Here is an 18085-nt window from a genome sequence, read left to right on the forward strand (position 1 = left end):
AGAGCCTTCCTGCCTGTCCATGACAGACTGTGCCTTCACCTATAACATGTAGTACAAATATGACAAAGAGTGCACACAAGCTCTCAGCTACTAATGATATATAACACTGATTTACTTTCCACAGCCTTATTACTATTCATCATTCTGATTATAACATACTAGATTAAACACTACCTTTTTCACAAATCCTTTTCTTAAAGTTACATTTCATTCAAAGATAAATCAAAGAATCAAGTTAGCTTCTGCTTGCTTGTGTCTTTGTCCCTTTGTATTGCTCAACAAGTGCATAATATGCAAGTTGTATCTTGCCTGAACCTCTAGATCAGAAAGATCAAGTGATATCATTGGTGTAAGTCCCACTGGCATATAAACTTGACTCAGGTGTGGAAGACCAACTAAATGTAGGATTCTTGCAACATTGTATTTTGCCTCTGAGAGATGTGTTGGGTCGCTTTGCTCAACCTCTTGTGCATATTGAATTACAAACCCCACACCTTGCAAGATCAGATACTGTCGGTTGACAGATTGCCTCTTGAGAGCATAGTGAATGTAGGCTAAACCAATACTCAGATTGATTGCAGGGTTTGTTGGATCTAATGATCGAGCTCTCATAAAATAATCTATGGCATGTTAGTAGTGTCTTGGAGTATTGCTCAGCTTTGATTCAATACTCACGAAGTGCATATGTATAACTTGTTGACATAAATAAAATATGCCCGTAGAGCATTAAAACATTAACGTCTGGGCTTTCTAGAGACCCTTGGTTATTCTCAGAGCTTGAAGCAAGTAATGGACCATCCATAGCCTTGATTTGGCGTAGTAGAAACTTCTGAGCAGGCCCTGAGTTGTACCATGAGGCTGAAGACTGACAGATACGTGACATGATAGCAAACATGCGATATGCATCAGCAGAAGTTGGATTATCACGTATCAGGTTCCTGGAGATTGACACGCATGCTTCTTCATCGCCTGCAAATGCAGCGCAAGCTAAAAATACATGTCATGTTAGCAAAACTCAAGTCCAGAATATTCGTGTGTAGCAATCCACTTAATTGACACTTCCTTACCTCCCCAAGTTAGATAGATGCGTGTAGTAAAGTCAGACGATGTTCTGAACACTGTCGAGTCTCTAGCAGCATCACACACTATAGCAGATTCATTGTACTGGCCATTGCGACACAGGCACACAGAGTAATCTAGGAACAGATCTAACCAATCTTCGAACAGGATGCCGAGATAGTTGTCATCTGTTGTTGTGCTTATTGGCTCGGGGGCCTCGCAGGGTTGTGGGAGCACAGCTTAGCGTGATACCATGTTAGTTAGTTGGTTGCAAATTATGAGTGACTGTTTGAGTGATTCTTGGCGCTTCCCACACAAGTCTCACAATCATTAACTCACCTTTAGTCAATCGTTCTGCCATTTCATCTAACGCTGATTTAGCACCTTCCTTCTGTGCTTCATCCCCTTCTGCTGTACGTCCAAGCAGCTTCAGGTATTTGTCCCAAGTATAGAACTTCTTAGAGCTGCGGAAGTCATCAATAAGTTCCTTGGCAACTGCAGCCCAGGCATAGACTATGCTATCATCACCTTCGTAAATTTGACTTCGCAATGTCTGAGCCTCGCCATACTTCTCTAATAGGCCTTTCATACGCTCCTGCTCAGCCTTTCGACGTTGGCTTGGATCTCCAAGACGACGAGGCCGGAATCTGGTGGGGATCATGCCTGATGCCTTCTTGCGACGTTTGGGAGTTCGTGTGTTTTTGCTTCTTGGTTTTGGTTGAGGACCATCACCAATATCTGCCCCTTCTCCTGCAATTGCATTTCTATCTTCTTCACCCATTTGTGCATTCTGGAGTGCGATGGCTTCAGTGACAAGAATCAAAGCTTCTTCACCTTCTTTTGCATTCTCATACATCTTGGCCAGCTCAACTCGTGCCTCAATATTGCTCTCGTCGATCTCAATAGTTGCTAGGAAGCATTCTTCTGCTGCTTCCATGTCACCAGTTGATACATGACACTGACCAAGATGGAACAACACACCCGCATCCTCTGAACCAATAATTTGACGAAGAAGTTCAAAATATGGTATAGCTCGGTCCATCATTCCCGCATCAAAAATTTGCTCTGCCGCAACCTGGATGAGATATGGAGACTCATGAGCTCTTGCATCGGCACCTAGCGTAGTAGGGTGAAGGCACTCGAGATGCCTCTATCCTCATATCCTTTGTTGTTAGCTTGACCACAACAGCTCATAATCATAGGAACCATACTTATCTACGAATTGATAGAAAAGAAACTCACCAAACCTTCTTCAGCATCGCCAAGTTTCAGACGATTTGTGCCAAGTCTCACGCGAAGTTGGATAGGTAACTGGTCTTCATCATATGAAACGAGAGCTAAAGTGCCTTCATACACTTCAGCTCGACGAGTGTTCTGGACATCAAACTCCCGGTCATCCAGAGTCCATGTACGCCAAAAGGGATCCTCAGGCATGGACAGAAGCCAGCGAGACAGCCTTTTTACCTCGCCGATAGCTTCATAAAACTGATTAGATGCAGAAAGTAGTTCTGTGTAAAATATTACATCGTTCCATGAAAATTTGCGATGCTTCTCATCAATTTGACTCATTTCAAATTCAATAAATTCTTGGTATGCCTTAATTGCAACTGGAGCTGCCGTTTGGATGTTAGGGCTGTCCAAACAAGCATCTGCAAGCTTTCTTATGACGTCGATATCAAGAGGCGTTTGGTTCAATACCATTCGATAGTCTGCAATAGCTAACGAAACCTGGTTTTGTTCCAGACAGACTGCAGCTCGGCCGACTCTTGCAGCAATATTCTTGGAATCAGCTCGCAAGGCAGCCGAGTAGCAAAGGCGAGCTGTTGTGAGGGCATTTTCAACATCGGTAGTCATACCAAGTGCAAATTGGGCCACCTTCATCCAACCGGCAACATCTTTAGGTCGCAGATGCGCGCCATATACCATAGACATTAAAGCCTTATCCGGGAGGCCTTCCTCGCGGAATATAGATGCCAGCGTTATCCATGCCTGATGGGTTTCGGCGTTTATTCGAATAACCTCAAAAATAAAATTTCGGGCCTGCAAATAGTCACCACTAAGAAAGGCTTGGTTGGCTTTAGAAAGGCGAGCCTTAATATCGCCGCGAGGCTCTGCAGCCTTTCGAGGTCCACGTAGAGCACCCTTCGGCTTTTGAGGCTTGGTAACATTTGTGTTGCTCTCGCCGCGATGAGCTGCCAAAAAATCATGAACAGACTTGTTGTATTTTTCAATGTCATTCTCTAGCTCCATCATATCGGAGTCAGCATCGGAAATATCTCCATCTTGCTCATTGTTCTCATGTTTTTCACTGACACAAAGGATTTATTAGAACATCTCTTCAAACCATAAGGTCTCATTGTGAAGTTTAGGATCATCGACGCAGAACTTACACTTCATTTCTAATAGATTCAATTAAGGCGTTTGAATTAGCCATCAGGCTGTCAACTTCATCGTCTGGATCCATCACTTGAAAGTCGGCCTAATCAATATTGTAAAGCAAAAATTTGACAATAAACCTATAACGACCATTCTGATAGAACTATCATGAGTTACATAATATATAGGATGTGAGAATTCAAAATAAATAAGTGGAGAAAGCTCATCATTAACCCTACTAACCCTACCATTGATTGATAACTTGAGGTTTTGGTACAGGGCTATCTAAACACACACATGAGGTAAGGCCTGTCTGTTATCTTGCACAGGTGGGCCATTTTCAAGAGTCAATATTTTTTGTTGGGCCTTGCACCTTTTCCAAACTCAAGGATAAAAGAAGAAAATATCGAGGGAATGCCAAATATTGGATAGCATAGTCTCATAAATTTTATTGAGCCTAACCGTACCGATTGAGGAATGACGCAAAGGGAAAGACAAAGAGGTTCATTAAAAGCCAAGTGAAATCAAGCTAAGTCATGTCATGCTCTCAAGACTCAATCTTTCGAGATATATAGTTCGACAAACGAATGTTAATGGGGAAAAAATGGAGACCGGCAGCGAAGAAAAAGTGAGGACAGCGAATGAATCAAATGTAAGTGCAAGAAGCCAAAGGTGCTGTAAACATGGACTAGCAGCCAGGCGATGATCCTATAATAGAATATTAAGTTCCTCTTCAAGAGTTTTATGGTTAGACAAAGTAGGCAAGATTAAGGTAGCTTGCCCTCCTTCTTTGCTTCTGTTGTAAAAGTTAGTGTCGTGCACATTTGCATCATCGCCACAACAGAGATTTAGACATACCTTTAACTTGCTCAAATACCTTCAGCATCTTTCTCCTAGCACCAAGTGCATTGACGCCTCTCTCCTCGAGAGCCTTGTCGTCAAGCTCGATAAGATCTTGCCATTTCATATCCTTCAAATTATCTGTGTATTTGTGTAGACGCAAGCTGCGAAGCCAACTGGGAATATCCTGAAGCAGAGTAGGATCGGTAGGATCCTCCGGCGGCTTGGAAGTGCCACGCCGACCACGCGGCGAGCGACCACGGGCCATATCCGAGTGATCTGAGACGTAGCCTTCAGGGGGCACAGACAGAGAGCCCATATTCATGGGGGAAATAGCACCCATAAGAGGGGAACTCATATCACGTGCACTAAGGAAGCCGTTATGTTGAGGTGAGGCAAAAGCGGCCGTAGGCAGACCATTAAAACCTGCCAGTGGAAGGCCGGGTGAACTAGGCCGAGATCGCTGGTTAGCAAGCACGGCATTTTGCTGCGCTTGAATGTTCATAACTTGATCATGAGTAAGAACTTGACCATGCTCATTAATCATGACGACATTAGCACCAGGCATTTGGGGCATTCCAGGCGGACCCGCTCCATTAAGACCCGGGCCCAAGCTCTGATTTGCAGAGCTTCCAGGATCGTTGGATCGAGCTCTGCGGTACTTGCGAACATCATCTAATGCAAACCGGTTGTTTACAGTTGAGAGAGCGGCAAGTTTCATTGCAGTCGCGTTTGCAACCATATCAGCCTGGTTATTGGGAGTAGCGCCAAAATTGGCCACAAGAGGGGTATTGACCATACTGGCCCAGTTACCGCCTGCAGCACCGTAGGGCGACAATAAAGGCAGATCAGCAACTGACTTTTCGCCAGTCGTCAACGTGGTACTTTGGATGGTTGTATTACTTGACAACGTGGATGGAAGTGGCGATCTCAGCCCAGCCGTGGGTGGTTGGGCGAACTGACCCATGGGAGCCTGCACCAGGGTCGTCTTAGTCACATCATTGCTAGTGGTAGGGTTCCAGGGGGAGTTCTGCGAAGCTTCAATAACATCGACTGCAGGCACAGGATTGACGAGGGTCGATGAGGGTTGATTGCCCGTCTGTTGGGTAAACTTGGCTTTTTCGGTGGCTATTGCGGCGGCAGCATCAGGGAACATTGCGTTGATAGTCGAGGTGTCAAGGCCGGATTGGCGTTTGCCCGTAGTAGAGGCATTGCGACCGATTGAGTTACGCGAGCCCTCGACACTGAGTTTGTTCATGGCGTCGCTTAGGCGATTGGACATTGGATCTGCGGATTCAACGCGAAGATGGTTAGTTGAGAGATGACTTGATTACATGGTAAATTTCGTATCCCATGGTATGTATAATTACCTTTCTCAAAAGCTGTTGGAGATAAAACGCTGCCCATAGGATGGCTTTTTCCCATGTGCTGCAGAACTTGGATGAAGAAGCGTATCTGGACTTGTGTAGTCTGTTGGAGGAGTGCGTAGAGCGCAGCAGTACGTTCCGCTTCACTGAGGACACGGAACCACTGCTCAATCGCACTCAGTTCTTCTTTGAAGTCTTGGTCCAGAGTAGCTGCAGCCATTTCCTCCAGGGTGGTCTCGAATTGATCGATATCGGCAATCCATTGTTGGGAAGCAGAGTCTTGAGAGTCGCCATCAGCATTCACCTGGCCAGGCACACTACCGCCCTGCGACTGACCGTAAAAGTCAGACAGTGGGCGAATGCGGTTTCCAGGCGACGGTGCAGCAGCACCAGTCATATCAGCGGAAGCGCGAAGATGGGTTGGTGCAGCACTACGAGCCGCCGGGGGGCGTAAAGAGGATGTGGCCTCCGGTGTACTGTTTCGGTTTCCGGTAACCTGTCCGCTCGACATATTGAGCATGGCGGCCGCGGAACTGAATGGATAAACAAAAAGGGGGATGGTGATGGGCACGGGGTACACGGGGTTGATATGGAGAACTGGCCAGAGTAATGCAAATCGGGGATGCCTGAAAAAATGAAAAAAAATATGAGCTGAAGGAAAGATTGGCAAAAGATGCAACGAAAACGAGCCGAAGATAAAAAAAAAAAAAGAAAAAAGGAAGATGGGAGAGAAGTGAATTAAATAAATGGCACGCTGGAGATAAAACGACAGCTAAAGAGTGAGAGCTCACCGTAACTCAACGTGGTAACAAAGAGTAAGAGACGCTGAGGGGGTTTAGGCTTGGTGTTGAGAAGACCAAAGCTCAAGACGGGACAGGGGGAGGGAGGAAAAGACGACACGAGACAAAAGACGGGAAGGTAAAAAAAAAAAAAAAAAGAATACCAGGTCGCCAAGTAGATATATACTATATGCTTTCTGAATAGAACAAAGACTTCCAAGACCTCTGCAGAAACCAGCTGACCTGTGAGGAAAATATTGGTGTAAAAGCAGTCAGTTAGTTGTCTATTTATGGATAAGGAGCATACCACTAGCAATCGGGAAACGAAATTCAGAATATGAAATAACTAGCAAGACATTGTGAAGATGAGACGATGAGCAGGAGGTAGCAACGAATACGGCCAAAACTAAAAGTGGTCGGAGAAATCAAGAAAGGAGCAAAAATAGATGCTAGCTGGCCAAGTCGCGAAACAGAGAAAAGTAAAGAAGGTCTGAAAAGAACAACAGAACAATTCTGTCCAATCTCCCCTATTTTTCTTCATCCTCCCCAGGAACATGGAGACTCGGCTTGACTAGGGGCCGCAAGCACTGACGGGGTCTGAGGAAGAGGCGAGCCCTTCTTGCCAGGGATAGCACTAGCGAGAAGAACCGTTCGACACCGTAAGCCGCGATGTTCATGGCTATGCTTATTCTGAATAATTTTACAGCGGTTTTGCACTAAGCCTTGGGGGCCTTTTTTTGCTCTTCTTGGTCTAGAAACGGAAAAGAGAAGAAGCCCGTGACCCAGCTCCTTGAGCCGAAGTTCTCAGAGACTTTCTAGCTAGAATCGCAGGATTGGACATGCTTTGAAAGAATGTAAACCCTAAGTCGCCAGTCTCACGCTCTTTTCAACTGGCTTTGGAGACAGATGAGAAAAGAAAAAGAAAAAAAAAAAAGGCTTCATCTTTTCATCATCTCGCTAACAATAGCCATAGCCCGTTGAAGCCAACATTTCAGGGCTATATTGGCCATGGGAGTTCATCTTGTTTTTGGTCATGTCGATTGTGCCCTGATGTTACGACGTATCAACCCATCGGTCCAAGATCCATGCCTCCTGAATGTTTCATACCTTAACAACGTAGATTAGCGCACGGTATCTAAGAATACTCAACATTTGGCTTTTGAGTCTGTAGCGAGTTCGGGGCTCCCTTGGCAGCAGACTTCCCCTTGGCAGTAGACTTACTTCCCTTGATACTACGTGTGTGCAACAGGAACAATTTGTATCAGAATTCCTGATAGTAAGTAAGATTAAATTGCCACAATTACATAGAATTGCAGTTGAGGTTAAAAAGCATAATAGCTATTCACAAGGAGATCGCCGATCTGTCCGCTCATCTTCAATGTTGCAAAGAACACTTCAGGCATGCTAGATACCTCTAGTCCCTCATTCATTGTAATCGCTTTGTGAGAGATATACATAAGTTGATGTTTCGGCCAGACTCCAAACGCAAACGTGGCCTTCAACAAAATGCTTCCAAAAATTCGACCTGGATTCTCTCCATTAATACATATTCAAGCATGCTGCCTGCCAGTTCATGGGTCATGACATGATTTGATATGGCAGTGTATCCGATTAGGAATTGTGACAGCATTTTCTCACATTCGAAAAATCTTATAATAGCCAGCTAGGCAGACATGAGAATCGGCTCAATGCTAGAAGCAAGGCTATTTATTGTCCATTCGCCTTGTCCATTCGCATGTCTTGGGCAGCGAGATTTCTAGATAGCCGATAATGACTTGAATCCGTACGCAGTTTTGAGTGATATGAAGTTGTTTAAATCATTTCTATTTTTGATTGTATCGGAGATCGATTAACCTAAGCAGTCTCGCGCTTGCCCTCCTTGAGCTCCTTCTATAAAGTAGTTAGCACGTAATTCGAAATTCCAACATGCCAGCCGATGGTGGCCTCTCCATTCATCTTCCTAGAAATAGCATACCAGAGCCTTCATGGTGCCATGCAGGGCATGGCGATGGTTACGGCGGAACTTGGGGTCGGTACCCTTGAGGGAAGGGTATCTAGAAGTCGTAGGGCGCTTAATACTATTTGACAGGCTGCCGTTAGCGTTCCGTTCTCTGCATGTCTTCTTTTGCGGCATCACCAAATCTATTTTGATGCAGAAATGTACAACAAAAAACTTACCCGTTACGGTGGGCCTTCTTGGACTGGTTGTGCTGAGACGAGTTCTTTGACTCTGTAAGATTGTTAGTACACGGCCATGACAATACAGACTTTGGTATACAGTCTATGTAGACACATACTGGCCATTGTTGCTAGTCTTTGCAATGATCTTGGTTATCCGTCGACAAGGAGTTACGCTTCACACTGACTGTCAAGAATCGATTTTGCTGAGTGTTGCACTTGATTTGCTTGATTTGTGGGGAGAAAATTTCTGCCCTAACGAGGAGGATAGCGCCACATTTAATGTGGCACTATTCTGCCCACACTGTGGCTACAGGAAATGTGGGCCTATGATTTTAGTGCAAGGATTATCAATTTCTTTTGACAATCAGTTGAGTTGGATCACATGAACAAGCATCATCAGTATTCACATGGCCTCGGGACAAATAACAGAGCTAGATATCGACAATAGAGCGTTAAGCAATTCAAATTTCACTTGTAATCAGATTAATATTAGGCAGACTTGGCGATGGTTGAAACCGAACCTGTCTTGACTCTGCGCAAGTATCTGAGCATCAGAATAAACATGAGCTCCATGCTATGAGATTGTTAGTTACACAGATAATAGCTAGAAGTTACTCCATAATCTGTTAGCGAGGACTTACCGTTCTTTGGTCGTCATCAAAATGCCTTGCACGAGCAGCCCCTTCAATATTTGAGGGCCAATCCCCTTGAACAACCCAAAGTATCCTTCCTTGGAAATAATGAACTTCATGACCTCTATGAAGCTTGTGAAAGGTTGGCCATTCCGTGATCGAGGGGGTTTCGATTGCAAACCGACTTTAGCAACAATTAAAGGCTGTGTCATGATGGTAGCAAGTGCCTTTGACATAGCACCGAGCACTATTCGTTTATATGTTAGCATCAGGATATACAGCCATAGTAGTGGTAGGCGGCATCGTACAGAACGCATCCCATGCTCTAAGGTTCTCCTTTCCTGGGAAAAGAACGCTTTTACAACGCTCATATGCACCATACGTAATAGCAGGGTTAACAACCAAAACTAAACTGGCTTTTAACCCCCTCCAAAGACCAAAGACGCCGTCTGGCCCTCGTATAACTTCTAATGCAGTCTCTGTCATATTCTTGCGGTCACCTTTGCCTTGTGTTTGTTGTCTCGTTGTAATAACAGCTACAGGGATAGTACAGAGCTGTGCAATGGCGCCAGCTATGGCGCCGAGGGACAACTCGACAACAGTAGAAGGATGTTGCGAAGATCGGTGAGACTTCACATAGACGTTCCGGACAACAGAATACCAGTAGAAGTATGCAAAATTAGTAGACGCAACACCAATAAGCGACCCGCCAATACCGGCATATAGTCCTTTAACACCTTCATCGTTCATTATGCGGGTGATTGCATCCATGGTAGATGCATAATGAGGATCCTCGCTGCGGGTAGACTCTTCCACGCTCGCGGACTCCTCGTCCTCCTTGACCTGAACCTGCAGGCGCGTTTTAACACTGTTTCTAGAGCGTTAGTATAACGACTCAGAAAATCGCGTTTTCAAAATAATCTCCGTGTATTATGAGACAGGCAACAGACGAGCTATGAATTCTGACAATACTTAAAAGTCGGAGTATCATATTTCATTCCATTATTAAAACGCGTTGGTGAGAGAGGTAGACTTGCATATCAAGCGGATAGACCAAAGCATTAGCTAGAACAGCACCAGTAGCACCAGCAGCTGCTTTGCCCCAAGGCGACATATCAGTGGCTTTGGACTGCGACGACATGATTTAGGAGCAAAATAGACAAGGTGAAATAAAGGACGAAATACAAAAAAGGGAGGAGAGAGAAAATAGAAAAGTGACCTTTGATTATCGCAAAGCAGGCAACACAGCACGAGTCCTTTTGCAACACGGCGCGGCTTGAGAAAAACAGAGAACAAGATATACAACACAGGCGATTATCGGAGTGAGCTGTAGAGATGTATGTGAAATCGCAAATGTTTCTTATTATCAACTAAGTAAATGTTACCTCGGCCCAGAAATTTAGTTGGTGACGGCAAACTCGACGGCATGAGGAATGAACTAGCTTAGACAGAGCTGTTACAATTAGGCGACCAGACACTAAGGAGGTTATGCATATAATGATTATATTTCAATTCAACCAATAAGCGACTTTGCCTCAAAAATGGAAAGCTACAGGGGCTCTATGAATCCCTACATGCCTATATACCTGTTATGTACATACATGTGTGTAGAAGCTCTAGGAAATGGTGACATGCTGGATAATTGGAGTATTTAGCGTAAGACTATCACACCCCAACTCCTACGTCGAACTCGTTATTATAAGAACCTAGTTTGAATATTTCAAAATGTCGTCATGTAGGCAAGCTCAGGTTGGTTTGCTATCTGCCCACGTGGCATTTGGTTATATAATCGTAGGCTGTAGTGCTAACACTTCACTATCTTAGGTGTATGAGGGACTGGCTTCTCAATGTAACGGAGCAAAGGCTTTGCAACATGCCACTATAGCGGCCGAGCTTTATCTCAAGGCCGTTTCAGAGGCTCATTCAGCCGCCGAGAGAAACAGGCTACGACTGAAGTGCCAAGAAATGCTTACTCTCGCCGAAGCTCTCAAGAGTGTTTCCTCTAAAGATGGACCAGCATTATCGACAGCTATGTCTACAAGATCTACAGCCGTCGGCTCATCCAGCCGTCAATTATCGGCCCGGGAGAGAGCTATTCTCACACATGCTTCTAATCTTCATGGTTGTAAGCATCCTCCATGGGATCAGGCTCCTGATGATAGTGCGTTCCGGAAGGAGCCCAGTGGCATGCTATTCAAGTACGTATAGCTAACAGGCCAACTAACAATATAACGTCTTGAATTCATGTGATCTTTCTTCCGTCGTTTATTGACCTCTAGTTTCAGGGACACAACAAACTTTTCTTTATCTACTATTCAATACGAAAACTTCGATGGCTGGAAGCGTCCAATGGAAATCATCAGAGACAAATCAGGCGGCGATCCCCAACGTCATGTCTCAATGATAGTAAATAGCGACATCGATTTAGCTCAAGATGTCACTACCGACTGCTCCGTAGTAGCAAGCCTCTGCTCTGCTGTTAAAAATTTCAAGCCTGGCAAAGATTCGGTAAGTCTCAGTCAATGGCGACTACGTGTAACTATACCTTGGAGGCTAACAATCACAGCTACTCAACGACATGATATACCCGTTTGACAAAGATTCCGGAGTGCCGGCCGTTTCAGAAAACGGCAAGTATATTTTCCGCTTCCATTTCAATGGGTGTCCTCGTCAGGTGGTCATTGATGACCGACTCCCATTTTCTAGAAGCGACAAGACTCTTTTCGTCGTAGACCTTAAAAACCCAACATCCATGTGGCCTGCTCTACTCGAAAAGGCCTATCTCAAAGTCAGAGGAGGATATGACTTTCCAGGGAGCAACTCATGCACAGATCTTTGGATTATGACTGGGTGGATACCTGAACAGGTGTTTCTTCAGAAGTAAGTCCTCCATAACATCTTGGGCTCAAAATTTTAGCTCTAACAATCCCAATAGGGAAGATCTTAACCTTGATCAAATATGGAACACTCTTGTATCGGGATTTGACTCGAAAGCTGTCATTATCACCCTTGGCACCGGCCGGATGTCCAAGTCTGAAGAAAAGGCTCTCGGGCTTGTTGCTGAGCATGGTTATGGCGTGTTGCAACTCGATCATGTCGGTAATTCGAGAAAGTTGTTGGTAAAGAATCCGTGGTCAACAGGGCCGACGTGGAGGTGTCTTCAAGATACGATGTCCGAGATAACCCCCCAAGAGCAGCAAACAGGAACTCGATCTTTTTGGGTTACTTTCGAAGATGTAGTCCAAAACTTCGAGTCTATGTATCTCAACTGGAACCCAGCGCTGTTCAAGTTTAGACAAGATCATCATTTCATGTGGAGTGTAGCCCCTGTTGAGGACATGTCAGACACCGTCTACAAAAACCCACAATATCAAATGGTTGCATCAGAGAAGACTTCAGCCTGGATTCTCCTTGCTCGTCACCATCGCGATGAAGAACTCCAGCTAGCCCGTGAGCGCAGTTCTTCGCGGAGTGACAGTAGTCTGGGATACATGAGCATTGTTGTTGTCGAGGATGGAAAGAGAATATTCAAGCTGCCAGTTTCTGGGTCGAAAGGAGGTGACTTTGTTGACTCTCATCAGACTCTGACGAAGATGACGCTTGACCCTGGCAAGAAGTACACGGTCGTCCCCCTTCACGACAAACTGCCCCTGTCTTCCTACTCTTTCACCCTATCATTCTTCACAATGTCGCCAATTAATGTAGGAACAGCTCCTGAGAGAAGGGTCTATTGGCAGCACAAAAGCTCTTCGTGGAGTCGCCGAACTGCTGGGGGAAACTCATCATTCCCTAGCTATGGTATTAACCCTCAGTACCAATTCACCCTAAAAAAGGCTACATCGCTCTCACTACTCCTATCTTCAGATGCCCCCAACATCCCGCTTCACTTTGATATAGTATGGACGGCGCCTGGCGAGCGGGCTCAGTTCCCTCTCCCACGTCGGATAGTTGTTGCAGATTCTCAAGAATATGTACGACGCTCTGCCTCTGCTGACGAGGTACCAGTCGATGCTGGCACCTACAACATAGTCTGCTCGACCTTCCAGCCCAATCAGTTTACGAGCTTTTCGCTTGTTGTCGGTAGCGACGAAAAGATTGACTTGAATATTGTCCCTGTTACGAATGCAGGCAAACTCCCAGTGAGCTTGCCTCAACTTGTTTTGGGAGAAGGGACAAGCAGAGCAAGGATCCCCATCGGCAGCAACCATCTCTCACGCGCAAATGCAATGCTGCATCTTGTACACGACCCTCAACGCCCATCCAAGTCATCTTCTTCCTTCCGACTCTCGGTAGCATACGGTTATGGTCTGTCCGAAGACCACGTTGCGGTAACAGGTGGTGGTGAATTTGAGGAAATCAAAGTATCTCTATCAACCACTGATTTCGACATCGAGCCACAAAGAATTGTGGACACTGGTTTGTGGGTTGTAGTCGATCGAATCGGTGGGCGCTTCAGTACTGAAATCGTTCAAATTGAGCTATTCAGCGACCGGCTTTTGGCAATCGGGACATGGGAAATCATAGAATAGAGTCTCGAAATGATTGTGCTAATATACATGTAAATCCACAACGAAGCCCAGCAATAAATATTAATGTGGCAATAAAGAAATTTCTCTGTACGAAAAGGTGTGTATATATATTTTGTGTCATGAGCCATTGTCATGGGCCAGTTCTTCTCCGTCGTCCCTTTTTATTTCCATCTGGTCGTTGCGAAAGTACATCCCTAAGGATGGGGTCATCCATACTCTTTTTACCGTGTCTAGTTCTTACATGCCTTCACATTATTATTATGTCAGCAAATTCTGTACCACCATAAATAGCGACACGGATATGGAAATGTCGGCAAGTTTAACTAACCTTTGCAAATTGTCCGGGCGGGGGTATTTCCGATCTTGGTCTGGACAAAACGGACACACATATCGAGGGGACATGTGTATATGGCTATGCCGAACCATCTCGTTCTTTCTCTTAAAGCCTTCGCCACCTTCGGCTCGAGGACAGCCTGCGAAAGGACAGTAATGGGGTCGAGATGAGGAATGGACGTTCATGTGGGAAGTAAGAAGATATTGGGTGGAAAAGGGCTGTGTCTTGCAGCCTTCAAAATTACATCTGAATTCTGCCGGTTTGGTGGGTGTGACAGAAGAGTTAGAGGGGCTTGTGAGACGCATACGCTGGTTGATGTCCAAGGCCAGTGAAGCAGCAGTGTTATCTGCCGCTTGTAACGAATCACCAGCATATGTAGGCTGTGAAGAGCTAAGATGGTATGATGACGTAGTGGATATCGACAGGCTGTGAGGGCTAGTTCCATAAAGGCTAGGGGATATAGGAGAAGCATCAACACGCGAAGCAGAGCCACGGTGTCGACTAGGACGCTCAAATGGTGGGGGGTAAAGCTGGTCTTCGCCAAATATGTCTTGAATAGATGGGAGTGACTCGCGAGTTGGAGATGGTCCGCCGCAGTGAGCGGGAAGGCTGTTTGATGAGAACGAGTCACGTGAAGTGTTGAAGTGGAGGACAGGTGACTCGCTAGATACCGAGTGCTGCCGAGGAAGGTAGCTCCTAACAGGGATAGGAAGGGGGGATGTAGACGGAAGAGAGGACGTTCGAGCATACTGTGAGACAGGTCCGCCAGATCGGATTTGCTGGTCTCTAGAAGCCGAGCCCAGAGACATGGGTGTTGACGCTGACATTGCTTGCATAGCCATGTGCTGAAGGCTTTGTGTAGGAGACGAAGTAGAAATAGCCGATAGGCCATCTGAATCAACAGAACTCAGTCGCCTTCTTTCACTGCGACTTGGTGAAACTCCAGAAACACGATAGTGAGCCCCAGAAGCCTTAGAGGAGTTTGAGTCGGTGGCAATTTCGTAAAGCAAAGAGTGGTCAATTGTTTGAGTAGGTTCATAGATGGGATGGGAGTAGTGACTCAAGCCCATATGAGGGTGGTTGTATCCTCCAGTTTTGTCGTCGGTTTTCAAGTGTAAGCTCTTGCGAGGTGGGATGGACGGAAATTTTGAATCAGGGCTTTTGCGAGCAAACGCTTTGTCGCTGTCTGAGTCTGTGTGGCTTTTATTATAAGACCCTGAAGGTGATGAACGAGAACAGGAATAAGAGGTAGCCATTTTCAAGAGATATATAGTCAACGACCTTTATGAAGGGAAATAAGAGAATGTACGAGTGAATAGATCGGAGTAATGAAAACAAGTCAAATCGCGAAAGATCAAGTTCGCCAATCCGACTACAGATTATGTTATGGGAGACCAGCGTAATATAAGGCTGTTCCGAAAAACTTGGAGTGATGCTCTAGAAAGTAGAAGGTAGGCGATTGACTTGGAGAAAATTTGGTCATGGGACTCTTTTACTATAATGTATAACGAGAATGGACCAGAGAGGCGTGTGAATATATGGCCGTGCTGAGTCTTGGCAACAGAGTCAGAGCAGTGATATGAGATTGCAAAGGCGAGCAAAAGAATATCAGTGTAGGTTAGGAAGAAGAAGAAGTGGCGGAGCCAGGACTCGGCTAGGCCCATGTATATATATATATATATATATGTGTGTGTGTGTGTGTGTGTGTGTCTGTCTCCCGTCAACGACAATGAAAATCCGGGGAAGCAAGAGAATGGAAGGGCAAAGGGAGGGCCCTAGTCCAAACAAGCTAATCTGGGGTGGAGGATTTAGTCTAGCTCGGGGGTTGGACGGTTAGACAGACAAGAAGGGGAAAAGGGAGACACACATTTTCTGGAGAGCGAAGAGTGCAGAGTTTCCCCAAGTCACTGTCCATGCATAGCCATTGAAAGCCGGCTGCTAAGTTTGAGGTTCTGCTCCAAGGATTGGGGCGAAAAATGTTCCTACTGAACTGACCTTTGAGTAATATGGTAGGCGTGAAAGGAAACAAGAGAGACTCCGATAGTTGACACTAGAAAAAGCGAGGGGAGACATTAAATATCGGCCGGAATTCAGGATATTATATCAGAAAGCGGAAGAACAGAAGGAGATCTGAGATCAGCACAAGTAGAAAAGAACGGGAAATCTCAGAGCTGCTGAAAATTGGAAGGAAGAGAACAACTGCCTTCTTTATCATCTTCCATGCACACTAGACAGTAGGTCAGCAGGAGTAGAGACTTGGGACAAGCCCAAGCATGTTCATAGTAACTTGTCCTCTTATGCATATTTGGGAAATTAGGATAGCAGGAAACCTGGAGGTGCGAAGATGGGGTAACGTAGGGGCCAGGAAAGAGGCAAAACAGAAGAGAGGAAAAAAAAACAAAACCTGGGGAAATTCGTGGGAAAAAAAGACCTCACAAAAGGAATTATAGGAGCCAGAGGAGCAAAGAGGATGAATTAAGAAGAACATGGATTGTGTGAAGAAGTTACCCGTCCCTACCCCATAACAAGTATGCTTGCACATTGCAACGTCTACGTAATAGAAAGAAAAAAAAAGCCCTTCCTCCTGCCTGTATTTGCAGTAGCCGTATTGCTATGACCTGGAGCCTCCGCACGGGGGTCGAAACAGGAAGGCAAACGTCAAGTTGTTGAGCCTCCTGTGCTTAGATTCAAGGTTTATCTCCAACTTCTCAGTATTTCACGACCCTCATTACAAACAATGACTCCTGTTCGCTACCCGCATTTCCCATAATGCTATAGATGACTCCGCGTATAATAAAACGCATGCTTTTACCTTTTTACCACCCCCAGCCAAGTCCCTACTCAAATTTTATTTATTTGGAGTCCAAAGCCTCTCCAAGTGTGTCTCATTTGTTGAACTCGTTCTGTTTGGTTCTTCGTGCTTCCCTCTCCTGGTCCCCTTTTCCTCCGTCTATAACAGGGCTCCTGCGTCTTTCGATTGTCTGGGGTAACAAGGACCGTGGCACCACATCCCATGCACTTTTTGGAAACTACTAGTCAGTTTAAGTGGAGGTTGCCCATGGGGTAATTGTAGCCCCAGAAAAAAGAGGGTCAGTCCATAGTAAAAACCTGACGTTACATTATTAATGGAGCCTCCAAACTGTGGAGGTGGAGAAAATTTTACTACACGTCCATCTGTCAAGTGACAATGGGTTTGGAATGGATTATTAGTGTTCGCACTGTCCGTCTTGATGTCTTATTTTATTCTTCCACTCCAGTAGTAGACAGTCGGCAGACATCGGGGTATATCGCCTTAATAAGGTAAACCAAACAAAGCAGATAGATAGCCGGGCGGATAGACTTTTTTTTCGCTGGAAACCCCGATCTTCAGGCACGCTATCGAAAGGCATACGATTGATACTCGTAAAAGTGCGCTGACCCTTCTCCAAAAGCAGTACGTACTGACGCAAATGCGGCTCATCTCTCAACTGCGTCCAGGGTAGCCCCAACTCAATGCCAAGTGTTTGGAGCCTCAAGTTGAAAGCAAAAGAAAAATTGGTAACTGACAAGACAAATTCTCGGAAGCTGTTCTAGATCTGATTCGTGAAAACCCACCCTATTCTCCAGGATAAATCCATCACACTCTTTAGTCTGATTTTTTTTGCCGGGTTTCTTTAGTTTTAAATGCAACGACGATGCCTCTGTTACAGATTTACCCTGCATATCATTTAGTACTAGCGTATCAGAGGCTTTCATCTCGTGACTCCGTGACTTGGACCTAGCCCCCTCTTGTTTTGCAGCCCATCATTGCGCATACAGGAGTTGAAATTTTTTGTCCTTCCTAATCAAGACCTACCAACGCACCAACGCGGGGAAGCCAGGGCTAATGCACCGGCCTCTCATATTTTATGGGAAACTGCGGATCTTTAGTTTGTTGACTCCCTTGGTTTTCTCAACAACTCTTATTGGCCACACAGCTTGACTTTTATGGCAAGACAAGTTTTGCTTT

General features: G+C 45.4%; 5 protein-coding genes across 5 annotated transcripts; 1 reads left to right on the forward strand and 4 right to left on the reverse strand.

Annotated features, from left to right (window-relative positions):
* Positions 1–222: 222 nt before the first annotated feature.
* On the reverse strand, positions 223–3312 carry HOO65_110001 (Transcription factor tau 131 kDa subunit; the record flags this gene model as incomplete). Its single annotated transcript, XM_071004722.1, has 5 exons — positions 223–620; positions 676–987; positions 1068–1145; positions 1399–2209; positions 2302–3312. 5 exons carry the CDS (start codon positions 3310–3312, stop codon positions 223–225), a joined length of 2610 nt encoding a protein of 869 aa, XP_070855711.1.
* Positions 3313–4202: 890 nt separating this feature from the next.
* Positions 4203–6162, reverse strand: HOO65_110002 (Protein VTS1; the record flags this gene model as incomplete). Its single annotated transcript, XM_071004733.1, has 3 exons — positions 4203–4231; positions 4294–5562; positions 5646–6162. The coding sequence occupies 3 exons, from the start codon at positions 6160–6162 to the stop codon at positions 4203–4205; spliced, it is 1815 nt and encodes a 604-aa protein (XP_070855712.1).
* Positions 6163–9091: 2929 nt separating this feature from the next.
* Positions 9092–10375, reverse strand: HOO65_110003 (Peroxisomal adenine nucleotide transporter 1; the record flags this gene model as incomplete). Its single annotated transcript, XM_071004741.1, has 4 exons — positions 9092–9176; positions 9244–9481; positions 9543–10083; positions 10289–10375. The coding sequence occupies 4 exons, from the start codon at positions 10373–10375 to the stop codon at positions 9092–9094; spliced, it is 951 nt and encodes a 316-aa protein (XP_070855713.1).
* Positions 10376–10959: 584 nt separating this feature from the next.
* Positions 10960–13763, forward strand: HOO65_110004 (PALB protein; the record flags this gene model as incomplete). The annotated part of the gene is made up of 5 exons (XM_071004724.1): positions 10960–10983; positions 11059–11432; positions 11520–11742; positions 11801–12114; positions 12170–13763. The coding sequence occupies 5 exons, from the start codon at positions 10960–10962 to the stop codon at positions 13761–13763; spliced, it is 2529 nt and encodes an 842-aa protein (XP_070855714.1).
* A 117-nt stretch (positions 13764–13880) lies between these two features.
* Positions 13881–15353, reverse strand: HOO65_110005 (uncharacterized protein; the record flags this gene model as incomplete). Its single annotated transcript, XM_071004738.1, has 3 exons — positions 13881–13957; positions 14092–14131; positions 14187–15353. The coding sequence occupies 3 exons, from the start codon at positions 15351–15353 to the stop codon at positions 13881–13883; spliced, it is 1284 nt and encodes a 427-aa protein (XP_070855715.1).
* Positions 15354–18085: the final 2732 nt, after the last annotated feature.

The sequence above is a fragment of the Ceratocystis lukuohia genome (genome assembly GCF_044167205.1).
Source record: "Ceratocystis lukuohia strain C4212 chromosome Unknown Supercontig11_pilon, whole genome shotgun sequence".
NCBI classification, from domain to species: domain Eukaryota; kingdom Fungi; phylum Ascomycota; class Sordariomycetes; order Microascales; family Ceratocystidaceae; genus Ceratocystis; species Ceratocystis lukuohia.